At 61.0% G+C, this 12,746-nt stretch overlaps 1 protein-coding gene across 1 annotated transcript in view; it reads left to right on the forward strand.

Annotated features, from left to right (window-relative positions):
• Window positions 1-12,746, forward strand: part of OBSCN (obscurin, cytoskeletal calmodulin and titin-interacting RhoGEF) — a gene marked incomplete at its 5' end in the record, with an annotated part of 160,607 nt that overhangs the window by 95,298 nt on the left and 52,563 nt on the right. Inside the window, 11 exon segments of the mRNA XM_084885131.1 lie at window positions 148-417; window positions 1,289-1,552; window positions 1,723-1,989; window positions 2,093-2,365; window positions 3,464-3,660; window positions 3,807-3,882; window positions 9,389-9,661; window positions 10,134-10,409; window positions 10,666-10,953; window positions 11,061-11,336; window positions 11,916-12,289. Of these exon segments, the coding sequence (XP_084741257.1) occupies window positions 148-417; window positions 1,289-1,552; window positions 1,723-1,989; window positions 2,093-2,365; window positions 3,464-3,660; window positions 3,807-3,882; window positions 9,389-9,661; window positions 10,134-10,409; window positions 10,666-10,953; window positions 11,061-11,336; window positions 11,916-12,289 (2,834 nt within the window).

The raw sequence follows: 12,746 nt of genomic DNA on the forward strand, positions 1-12,746 counted from the left end.
TTTTGCCTTTGTCACCATCTGTGCATTTGTTCTCAAGTTCATGTGATGGTCAATAGCAGTTCATGTGGTCCTTGTGAGTGTCCTTGTCCTGGACACAGAGTCCTGCAGACAGTCTGAAGTTCTCAGTGTCACTCTGATCCTCCCCAGCCCTGCCCGCGAAGTTCACAAAGATCCTGAGGAAGGAAGAGGCCACGGAAGGGGGCACAGCCAAACTACGCTGCGAGCTGAGCAAGGTGGCCCCCGTGGAGTGGAGGAAGGGGCTGGAGACCCTCAGAGCTGGGGACAGAATCAGCCTGAGGCAGGAAGGGGCCGTGTGTGAGCTGGAGATCCGTGGCCTCGTGGTGGCGGATGCCGGGGAGTACTCGTGCGTGTGCGGGCAGGAGAGCACGTCGGCCATGCTGACTGTCAAGGGTAAAGGTTGTCTGTGGCCACGTAGCCTCATTTGGGTTCCATAGTCCTCTCCTTGTCTCTTGCATCTACACTGGGTACCAATGGCCACTCCCTCATCTCTGCCTTTAACAATTTCCCTCTGTCTGCTGTCTGCTTGCCTATCACTTTGTTGTCCAGTGTCCTGGTGTCTCAGTACTGATCTCCATCCACATGACCTCACTAGGCCAATTTTCATGGTAAAGATAGAATTCCAGCTTGTCCATCTTCCTGTCCTAATCTGTTTACCTTTTCTCCTTTCTATCCTCTAGTCAGGATCTGAGGGATGGCCCTGTGTTAGGGTTCTGAGGGGACCCCCTGGCCTTGATTGCCTGATGGGACACAGCTCTGCTCATGGGCATCCTAGGTGGAGGCTGGCATGAGATTCGCCTGGTTAGATCCGGATCTCCTCCCGAAGCTCCCACCATGGACCCTCCTTTCCTTTGAAGTGGACCCAGACCCATGATGCCCATTCCTACCCCAGTCTCCTGGGACATGTGACAATGGGTCCATTGGGCAGCCAGACAGCTGGGGTGAAGCTGGGAGCCATGCCTGACCTAGGTTCTCAGGAGGGTTCACTGGTGTAGGGGCCTGTCTCCTGGCTGGGTGTGTGTGTGTGGTGGGGGGGGCCTGTTTCCTGGCTGGGTGTGTGTGTGGGGGGGCCTGTTTCCTGGCTGGGTGTGTGTGTGTGTGGGGCCTGTCTCCTGGCTGGGTGTGGGGGTGGGGGGGCTGACTCCTGGCTGGGTGTGTGTGTGTGTGGGGGGGGGAGGCTGTCTCCTGACTGGGTGTGTGTGTGAGGGGCCTGTCTTCTAACTAGATCTCTAGACTGACCCTGACTCCCCTCTGCCCATCCACCCCGCAGCCCCGCCATCGGTATTCAGGGAGCCCTTGCAGAACCTGCAGGCTGAGGAAGGCACAGAGGCTAGCCTGCAATGTGAGCTGTGCGAGCCCAGGGCTGTGGTCTGGAGCAAGGGTGGCCTGGAGGTGCAGGCCGACAGGCACCGGGAGCCACGGCAGCAGGGCTGCCTGGTGGAGCTGGTGCTGCGGGACCTGCGCTGGGAAGATGCGGGCGAGTACACCTGCACCTGTGGCTCCCAGGCCACCAGTGCCACCGTCACCGTCACAGGTGGGACCCAAGATGGGCTCTGCCCTCTGCACAGGCCCTGCATGCTTTGGGGGCCCATCTGGGCTGCAGTCCCGTACTGAAGTCCAATTTGAGGGTTCCTGGCTCGGGCAGGGCTGGTTGGTGGACCTGACCTGATGTTCGGTTGACCCTACATTCCCCGCTTCCTACAGCTGCACCCGTGCGGTTCCTCCGGGAACTGCAGGCTCAGGAGGTGGATGAGGGTGGGACAGCACACCTGTGCTGCGAGCTGAGCCGGGCGGGCGCCAGTGTGGAGTGGCGCAAGGGCTTGCTGCAGCTCTTCCCCTGCGCCAAGTACCAGATGGTTCAGGAAGGCGTGACCGTAGAGCTGCTGGTGCATGATGCAGAGCAGGAGGACGCCGGACACTACACCTGTGACACAGGCCACGCACAGAGCACTGCCAGACTCTCAGTTCGTGGTGAGCTACCCACTGGTCCCTGCCTTCCCCAGGACCCTCAGACCCTGTGGAGGAGGGTGTGGTGTCTTGCTCTGAACTTCTAAGTCCCTCTCCGGTCCCCCAGCCCCCAGGCCCATGTTCCAGGCTGAGCTGCAGGACGCAGAGCAGGAGGTGGGCAGCCTGGCCCGGCTGTGCTGCCAGCTGAGTGAGGTGGAGCCTGGGGCCCGTGTGCAGTGGCTCAAGGAGGGTGTGGAGCTGCACACTGGCTCCAAGTACGAGATTCGTCACCAAGGGACCACATGTGAACTGCTGATCCACGGGGTCGAAGCCAAGGACTCGGGCCAGTATGCCTGTGTGGTGGGTGGCCAGAAAACCGTGGCTTCTGTCAAGGTCAGAGGTGAGCCCTTCCCTAATAGCTGCCCTGTGACCCCCTCTCTCCAGGTGCTGTCCCAAGGGTGGCTCTCAGGCCCCTGGGGTTACAAGCTCTCTCTTCTCATTTCGTCATCACTCCCCTGTCTACAGTGGGGAAAGGGAGGCTGTGGCCCCAGGATGCTGCCCTGCTTCCTGCCCCTAGTCAGCAGGTAGGGCAGCCTGAGTTGGGCTGCCCTCTCTGAGCCCCTGCCTGTCTGTGTGAAGGTCTTGCCTTCCTGATGTCCCAGCCAGGGCAGGGCTGACCGCGGGGTGGGGATGGAAAGAGGCAGCTCCCCACTCAGCAACCCCTTGTCTACTTCCTCCTAACAGGGATGCCTGAGCCCATCTTGGCCCCTAGGGGTCTCTGTTTGTAGCAAATCAGGTGATGAATGCTATGTGAGGCAGATAGAGGGGACAGGACAAGCAAGTGAGAGTATCCAGGAAGGCTTCCTGGAAGAGGGAGAGTTAGAGGTTCACCTGGGTGCTCAGGCCTGACTGGTAAAGGGTCCCATCACCCACACCCCAGAGTCTGAAGTAATCATGGTGTGAGGCCTGGTTGGCATGGAGGTGCAGGCTGACAGGGAGGTGAAGTTCAGCTGTGAGGTGTGAGCGCAAGGGCCACAGCTGCCCAGGGTGCCTCCAGGGCCTGTCGCTGCAAAGCAGCAAGGTGGCAGAGGTGGCTGTGCAGGGCGCCCGCACCACATGCTGCAGCTGAAGGGTGTGACATGAAGTTGCAAGCACAGACTCCTTCCACATGGGCCCCCACAAGTCCTCATCCCAGCTCACTGTCCGTGGGAGTGGGTGAGGGTGGCTGCCCCTCTCAGCACACTCGGAGCCCAAATGTTGAGACCCTGTTGGGAGACAGGCAGACTGCAAGGATCCCTGCTTTGGGGATTGGGAACTAGCCCCATGCAAGGGTGGTTCTGAGGTGGCTTGAGATGCCAGGGTTGAGTGGTACCCTGTATGCTTATTTATCTACAGAAAGTGGGGTGGGGTGCTGGGGGCAGCCTCCAGAACTGGGAGGTGCTCCTGACAGTGGAGCATCCCAGCTGCTGAGGCTGATGCCACACTTCCCTTGGTGCAGCCCCCCAGGTGACCATTCTGGAGCCCCTGCAGGATGTACAGCTCAGTGAGGGCCAGGATGCCCACTTCCGATGCCGGCTGTCCAGGGCCTCTGGCCAGGAGGCTCGCTGGGCCTTGGGAGGAGTGCCCCTGCAGGCCAACGAAATGAATGACATTACAGTGGAGCAAGGCACTCTCCACACGCTCACTCTACACAAGGTGGGGCCCTGGGACCTGCCTCCATCCATATGCTCCCAGGAGCGTGGGAGGGGAAGGGTCCAACCCCATTGGATTGGCCTGGGGAGGTGTCAGGAGACACTGTCTGAACAGGCTGCCAGGCTGAGACCCCATCTCCACTCCCACAGGTGACCCTCGAGGATGTTGGAACCATCAGTTTCCAGGTGGGCTCATGTAGCTCAGAGGCCCAGCTGAAGGTCACAGGTGGGCAGCCCCCTCCCACACCTGGCAAGGTGATGTCTCCATGTCCCCCCTAGTCAAAGATCTGTTGGGGGTGGTATGGTCAGAAACCCAAGTCTTCCAGCAGTTATCTTGCCCTGGGTGGCAGTTTTCCAACCCCTGACTGCCAAAGCCATGAACTGGATAGCCCACTGAGGTGGGCTGGTGAAGATCAGCTTGGTAGATTCTGGAGTGCATGTGGAGTCCCTGTGTGGGAGTTAACGCTGTCTGCAGGAGGGAGGTGGGGAGCCTGGCCATGGGAGCAGGGAATTGAGCCCTAAGGTGAAAGCTACTCCTAAGGCACAGGTCATCTTAACACACATGTGCATACTTGACAGGCTCCCAGGTGATTATGCAATAGCATACCTGTGACATGTGTACAGTTTTGGGGTATAGTGTAGTTGGCCTCAGGAATGCAAACAGAATTTTAAGAACCTTCAACTTAGATTATACCTTGTCTGCAGAGTTGGTTATTCTTGAGTATCCCTCTCCTGCTGTTCTACTCCTGGTTCGCACACCAGTCTCATCCATCTAACGAACTGTCTACCATCCATTCACCATTCATCCCTCATCCACCCACCCACCATCCATCCATCCACCATACTTCATCATTCATTCATCCATTCATCCATTCATCCAACATGTAGCATCCATTCACCATCCACCATCTATCCATCCATCCACCATCAATCCATCCAGTACTGATCTATCTTCCATCTAGGGACCATAAACCCATCCATTCATCTGTTCACCTATCCATTCATCCATTCACCATCTACCATCCATTGAACAAACGCTCTAAGCCCCTACCTTTGTCTAAGTCTCAGATCTTCAGAGGGGCCAGGTGCAGCTCTGCCATCAGGGATCCCCCAATCCATGGGATGTTGCACATTAGAGACAAAGCATGTCCCAGGTCTTCAGGGGTGAACAGATATGGCGAGTTCTGTGGCCTCTGGTGCTAGGAAAGACTCTGTGGTCTGTGGGAAAGGCCTCAAGTTGAATGGTGGGAGAGGGGCAGTGTCTCAGGTATTGTGATCTGGCTGGGCCTGAAAAGGCTTTGTGGGTTCATCAGGGTGGTTGGTTGTGAGGGGGGACATGGAGATGGGTTGGGACTTATGGGTCTTGCTGAGGGTTGTGCCTTGACCCCTGTCAGCCAAGTCCCAGCCTGTGCCTACTGACCTGTGTGCAGATACCTGGCCATGTCCTCAGGGGAAGGAAATGACCTGGGGTGTCCTGATAGGTGTTGCATGGACCAGCTTAGGAACAGTGCTGGAAGTGGGAATGGAGAGCTGGTGGAGCAGTCAGGGACTGTCAGATGTGCACTCTCAGAAGAGGGCTGGAGTTCTGGTGGTGCGTGCCCAGGAAGGGCTTGGGGAGGTTTCTGAGGAGGGCCTAGCTGGGGCAGGTGTGGGGGCACAGATCAGGCAGCAGCCACATTGGGGAAGTCCCTGCACTAGGGCCTGCTATGTGCTGGGGCAGAAAGGAGTTGCCAGGGGCATTAGGGCTCTGGAATTTTAGGGCCGGGGACCACAAGTGACATCTGGCCATGTGGCCTTCTGGGAATATAAGAAGCATCTGCTTCCACACCTGCAGGGATGGAAGGCTTACTACCTGAGGCAGACCCCACCCTCTCAGAGTGACAGCCCCACAGCCTCTCCTCCCCACCACCTCATAGCCATGTGGCTTGGGACTTGTCATTCTGATTGTTGAAGAGGCTGTGGGTGCATGTCTGCCTTCTGTGTATTTTTGTGAAAACAGGTGTATTCTGGAGCGGGGAGTGAGTTCAGGGACACTGAGCCCACTCTCTGTGAGTGGTTTGAATGTATCATTCCGTGAGCAGGGTGGGATAGCTGGCCCAAGTTGATCTCTAAACCCCAGTGCCAGGGATCCCACAATGTGTATACCCCCCACATAGTCCTGTGGGCCCAGGGCACCCCAGCCTGCCCTCCTATTGCCCTCTTGTGCAGAGGCAGCACCATGCCTGGTACGTGGCTTGCAGAATGTGGACGTCTTTGCGGGGGATGTGGCCACGTTCTCCTGTGAGGTGTCCTGTGCGGGTGGGCCTGAGGCCTGCTGGTGGCTGGATGGGACTCTGCTGCAGGACAGCCCCCAGACTGCCATCTGCGTGCATGATGGGACGGTTCATTCCCTCACGCTATCGGGCCTGGGGATTGCCGACTCAGGCACCATCACCTTCCGTGCAGGGCCCCTGGTCTCCACGGCCAAGTTGTTAGTCAAAGGTACCAGCCAATGGGACCCCGCCCGCACTAATGCTTCTGCCATCGTTGCTCCCGCAAGCTTCTTGCAGGCTCCAGGGCAGGGGTTGGGGACTGGCATTGCTCCACACGTGCCATGTGTGGACACTCACACATGTGTGGAAGGCTACTTCATGCCCACCTGCTCATGGGACCCTGAGTGCTGGTGCCACCTGGTCACCACTCTGCAGCTGCACCTTCTCAGGCGTATACCCAGAGGGCAGCCTTCCCACCTTGCCCCAGCCTGTCCTACCCCTGCTCAAGGCTGCTTACACCGCTGTGGTTTGGGTTGGGGGTCTTGTGCTCTTTTGGGACAGAGCTAGCCTTTGGGGAGGGCAGTGGGATGCCAGGGGCCCCTCAGTCCACTCCCAGTTGGGTGCTCCTGGGATGGCTGCTGGTGTGGTTTCACCCGGCGTGTTTGCAGACAGGTTTGCACCGTTGAAGAGTGAATGGATATGCCCCCAGGTCCAAGGAGCAGCCCATTCATTGAGTAGGATTTTTCCAGGTGGAGATGGATGGCACCCCCTAGAGGAGTGGAAAGGCCCCCGAGAAAGGGACAAGCTGGGATGGGGGTGCTGGGTCCCAGCAAATGCTGAGGGCGCCTGAACTTTCAGGAGGCATTGTGTCCCTGCTGGTGCCCTGTGCTCCCCAGGGCCAGGGAGGAAAGGGCTTAGGAGGTCAGAGGGGTCAGGAGGGATAGAGGCATCTGCCATGGGTGGGGTGTGTAGAGGCAAGGCTTGCAGTATGTGAGGGACCTGGGCCACCATGGCCAGTTTCTTTCCTGCCGAAGCCCCTCGCTTGCTTGCCGATGAGCTGCTGCTGCTGACCGCAGAGGGGGGTAGGCGCTGGTCACACGGCTCAGGCTTACACGTGCCCGGCGTGTTGGCCGACAGATCCCGCAGTGGAGGTGGTCAGTGCCATGCAAGACCTGGCGGTGGAGGAGGGTGGCCCGGCCGAGCTCCTCTGCCAGTACTCACGGCCGGTGCAGGCCACGTGGAAGATGGACGAGCAGGAGGTGCGCGCCGACGGGCGTCGCGTCATCATAGAGCAGGACTGGACCGTGGCCAGGCTGTCCTTCAGGCCAGCCTTGCCCTCCGACAGTGGCATCTATTCTTGTGAGGCTGCGGGCACCCGAGTGGTGGCTCTGCTGCAAGTGCAAGGTGAGGCCGCCCAGCAGGCAGCCCAGGCCCAGCAGGCTTCAGCATGGTCCCGGCCAATACGCAATGGTGGAGCATTGGGCGGGGCAGCCAGCAGTGTGTGACCGCGCCAGTATTAGGAAGATGGGATCTGAGCAGTAGGTCCTGCTGAAGCTGGCTGGGCCCTGGGCCCACCCATCCAGACCCCACCCCTCCTCAAGCAGCCTGATAGCACAGGGTGGCCAGATAGACCCTAGGCAGAGACTGCACCTAAAGAGCCTGCATCCAAAACACCGGGGAGGTAGAGGCAGGCAAGGAAGCAGCCTCCGGGCGGGTGAGCAAGCAGCCCTGGGGCCGCAGGACCCTCCGCGGGGCTCTACATGGGGCTGTGCCCCCACATCCTGGGCTCAGATCCCAGCTCTGCCCCTTCCCAGGCTGTCACTTCAACAAGCCCCATGTTGCTGAGAGGATCTGCTGTTGGGGAACCAGGAGCAGAGAACAGTGGCCGCCCCCTGTGTGGAAGGAGCTTTGTGTGGCTGAAGCCACTTGATCTCTGGGGAAATCGGAACTGTCCCTGGTGGGGAGTGAGCCGGAGAGTGAGAGGGTTGTCGGGGCCAGCCAAGCTGGGTAGCAGGTGTGAGCAGGTGAGACCAGTCTCCCACTGGCCTCACAACCCCTCCCCCTCCCCCCATTCCCTCACTAGTTCAACAACTAAGTTTTATAAACATTTTTGGGGAGTACCTGTGAGCATATCAGGGAACAAACAAAACTCCCTTATTCCCAGCAGCACCCTGACATCCTCATTGGAAACGTGATTGGAGCAGTGTGTCCCCGGCCTGGGGGGTGGGTCTGGGGCTCCTGGACATCTGGGTAGACTCTGCAGCCACAGACAGGGCCACATGGAGAAGGAAGCAGTGTAAGGAAGGGGGGCAATAGGGCTCGGGGGCTTGCTGCTGCTTTAAAATCTGGGGGTTTATCCAACACAATGGTGGCATCCTTGGGTAGGAAGTAAGGGTGAGCTCCAGCAGTGACCTCACCGGCCTCCCCCTTGCTCTTCCTCTCCCCCTTCCCCTTCACCCCATCCTGTCTCCGTCAGCTGGCCCTGATCATGCCACCCAGCAGAATAGAATCAGATGTCTAAGTCCCTGTCAGCTCTAACATGGGGAGTGGAGGGGCCGGGCCAAAGGGGAGTCTGCTCTCTTGAGGGAAAGCAGTGGGCAGCCCAGCAGGTCCTCTGTTCTGAGACACCCTCCCCACCTCATTCCCTGGGCCCCTGTCCAGAGCAGACACCCCTGCCTATAGCATGGGCCTGGATGCTAACCGATCTGGGAGGCTGCATCCTGGCTGTGTGTGGGTTCCGTCTGGGGCACGGATCCAGACAGCAGTTGGGGCTGTGGGCTCGGACCTCCAGCTCAGTGACTGTGGCGGCTCCCTGGCTGCCATGTGGGTCAAACTCAGACCTTTCCTGGCATCTAGGCCAGCCCCGGGCCACCCGGAGCTCCTTTCCTGCCTGCTCTCACCAACTGGCCCGTTGCCTCTTTCACCCCGCTGGCTGACTCCCCGCTGGCCCCCTCCTTCATTCCCATTGCAGCGTCCCCTCCTGTCACTCCTCTTGGCTGGATGCCTGTCCTGGAAACGGTGCTAGGAGGTGGCAAGCCTCACAATCAGGCTCTGAGTTCATGGCCTCCGTGGAAAATGCATGACCATTAACTGTAGACTCTCGGGCTTTGTAGGAGAGAACAGAGAGGGCGGGGGAAGGTGGCAGAGGTCTCTCAGGTCCCAGTGAGTGAGAGTAGCAGCCCAGCAGGTCTGATAGCAGTGGCCCGGAGACAGCGGAAAGGGGGACGGTAAAGCCCCACCTGCAGCCAGGGCAAGGGTGGGAGCACCCGTGAGGCTTCTCTCTGGTGCGGTGGGAAGACCCCGTCCTGACACTAGCGTGGTGATGGTGTGGAGGCGGGCAGGGCCTGGGGAGGACATGCAGAAAGGCTCCACGTGGCCATCCCTGGTGGCCCGCTGTTTGGCCCTGTGTCATGGGGGGCACTTCTTTGCGGCCTGGGCAGTGAGGGCTCCCACGCCCTGAGTCACCCCTCCACCCCCCAGCCAAGAACACAGTGGTGCGTGGCCTGGAGAACGTGGAGGTGCCCGAGGGGGGCGAAGCGCTGTTCGAGTGCCACCTGTCCCTGCCGGAGGTGGCCGCGCACACCTGGCTGCTGGATGACCAGCCCGTGTCCAGCTCGGAGAACGCCGAGGTGGTCTACTTCGAGAACGGCCTGCGGCACCTGCTGCTGCTCAAAAACCTGCGGCCTCAGGACAGCTGCCGGGTGACCTTCCTGGCTGGGGACGTGGTGACCTCTGCGTTCCTCACCGTCAGAGGTGGGTGTGCGGGTCGGGGTCTCTGAGACCCTCCCACGGGATACCCTGCTGAAGGGATGAGGAGGGGTTGGGAGAGTCTCTTAGACCCTTCCCACTATGGGGTAGGGGTGTGGCCATGGTCTCTGAGACCCTCCCACCAGATGCCAGGGTGCAAGGAGAACCAATGGCCACAGGGGGCGTGGGTCACTCAGACCCCTTCCACCAGATACTGCCTTCGTGAGGGGCAGGTGGGCAGAGTGGGGAGGGCTGTTAAGGGGGGCTGTTGGTCTCTGAAGCTCCATCCCACTGGAGGCTTGGAATTTGGAGAACAATGACCTCAGAGATCCGATCTCTAAGACCCCTCGCTCGGGAGCTAGGCCCCGATTTGGCTGGGAAGTAGAGGGAGGGGGGAGGGGGGAAGGTCTCCCCGCACCCCGAGGCCACGGTCCTGGTCTGTGCTGGTCCCCAGCTCATGCCCTGGCCCCGCCCGCAGGCTGGCGCCTGGAGGTCCTGGAGCCCCCGCGGGACGCGGCCGTGGGCGCAGGGAGACAGGCCCACTTCAGCTGCACGCTCAGCGAGGCGGTGCCCGTGGGCGAGGCCACCTGGTACATCAACGGGGCCGCCGTGCAGCCGGACGATGAGGACTGGACGGTGACCGCGGACGGCAGCCACCACACGCTGCTGCTGCGCCGCGCTCGGCCGCACCACGCCGGCGAGGTCACCTTCGCCGCCCGCGACGCCGTGGCCTCCGCGCGGCTCACCGTGCTGGGTGCGTGGTTCGGGTGCTGGACTCCCCCATGGGTGGGTAGGGGCGGCGGCTCCAGATCCAGGAGCTACTGCAGGCTCTCCGCGTCCCCCACCCAGGCGCACAGCCCTGGCTCCCGGGACAGGAGCCCGGGCACCACGGGCACAGGCCTGGGGGGTGATCTGTCCGCCCTCACTGCACCCCAGAATCAGACCCTAGGGCGGGAGGGCCTGTGCCCCCTATGAGAGAATGGAGACCAAACTGACCGCCCTCCCCGCAGGCCTCCCGGACCCCCCGGAGGACGCCGAGGTGGTGGGGCGCAGTGACCACTCCGTGACGCTGTCCTGGGTGGCCCCCGCCAGCGACGGCGGTGGTGGCCTCCGTGGCTACCGGGTGGAGATGAAGCCGTCGGCCACTGGGGAGTGGCAGCTGTGCCACGAGCTGGTGTCCGAGCCCGAGTGCGTGGTGGACGGCCTGGCCCCTGGGGAGACCTACCGCTTCCGCGTGGCGGCCGTGGGCCCCGCGGGCGCCGGGGAGCCCGTGCACCTGCCCCAGACAGTGAGGCTGGGTGAGCTGCTGCCCGGTCCTGGCAGATAAGGGTGGGGGTCCAGCCTGGAGCTCTCGGCCTCCCTAAACTGGAAGGTTGGCACGTCCTTACTGGTGGCTCATCCTCAGCAGAGGCCCCGGAACCTGCGCCCGCGCCCCTCGCCCTGGAGAGCCGGCAGGTGGCGCCCGGCCAGGACCTGCGCCTGGAGTGTGAGGTGCCCGGGGCCGGAGAGGTCGTCTGGCTGAAGGGCACGGAGCGCATCCAGCCCGGCGGCCGCTTCCAGGTTCTCTGCCAGAGTGGGCGGCAGACGCTGGTGATCCGGGGCTTCTCGGCGGAGGACCAGGGCGAGTACCGCTGCGGCCCTGCCAGGGATCCCGTCTCTGCCTCTGCCAGGGCCTTCCAGGGTGCGTCCTCCGGGGCCCGGCATGCTGGAGTGGAGGAGTTTGGGGGAACCCTGGGGTGGGGGGAGGACCCCCATAGCAAGGGGTCCACTTGGGCAGTTGGCCTCACACCAAGGGAAACTGAGGCTTGCTGGGGAGGCGCACAGACCCTGCACGGCTCAGCCCCATGTCCGAGCCCACATCTCTGGTGCCTTAGGCTGCACCTCCTCCCTGAATGTGATCCCGGCCATCACAGTCCTGGAGACCCACTGCTGGTCCCTTAAGTCCTCAGGCCCTGTGCTCTGAGACCCTCAGGCCCTGTGCTCCTCCCACTGCACTGTGCCCCCTCCCCTCTGCACTGTGCCTCCACCCCCTGCACTGTCTCCTACCCCCTGCACTGTGAGCTCCCATGACCTTGAGCATCGCCCCCCTCACTCTGAGGACTGAGGCCTGAGCAGCGGAAGTTGAGGCCCAGGAGAGCGGCTTGGAGCCTCTGAAACCTTGTAAAGGCTGTGCCATCAGGGCTCTCCAGAAGCCCCGGTGGGCAGCAGAGGCCTACTGAGGGGAACCACGATCGGCAGCCCAGTCTCCCGCTGTCCACAGTGGTGCTGACCCCAGGATCCAGCGAGGAGGTCCCTGCACAGCCCAGCCTGCCCCCCGAGGCGGCCCAGGAGGGTGACCTGCACCTGCTGTGGGAGGCGCTGGCTCGGAAGCGCCGCATGAGCCGCGAGCCCACGCTGGACTCCATCAGCGAGCTGCCTGAGGTGGACGGGCGCCATCAGCGCCTGCGGCAGGAGGCGGAGGACCTGGCCCCGGACCTGTCTGAGGACTACTCCACAGCCGACGAGCTGGCACGCACTGGGGAGGCCGACCTCTCACACACCAGCTCTGACGACGAGTCCCGGGCGGGCACTCCTTCCCTGGTCACCTACCTCAAGAAGGCTGGGAAGCCTGGCACCTCGCCACTGGCCAGTCAGGTGAGCCTCCAGCCTGGCCTGAAGGGAGGCCTGGGTGTCTCAGATCTTTACCACTCATTGTCCAGCCACGCATCATCTTATCCACCATTCACCATCCACCGACCCATCCATTCAATAACCCTTTGTTCATCCATCCGTCATCATCCATTTATCCCTCCATCAGCCATCCACTTATCCATTCATGCATCTGTCACCACCAACCTACCCATCCATGCACCTCCATTTATCACCATCTATCCACACACTCACCCATCTGCCCACCCACCCACCATTCACCATCCATCCATTCATTCGCTGTCCATAGGTCTATACCACCCATTTATCCATCCATCCATCACCATCCCTTTATTAATCTATCTGCCATCCATTTAACCACTTACCTTTCCATTCAGCCATCATGCATCTTTTATACATCTATCTATCCATCCACTGATGCACCCATCCCCCATTTCCCTGA

Source organism: Pipistrellus hanaki (assembly GCF_964339955.1).
Source record: "Pipistrellus hanaki genome assembly, chromosome: 5".
In the NCBI taxonomy this organism is placed as follows: Eukaryota; Metazoa; Chordata; class Mammalia; order Chiroptera; family Vespertilionidae; genus Pipistrellus; species Pipistrellus hanaki.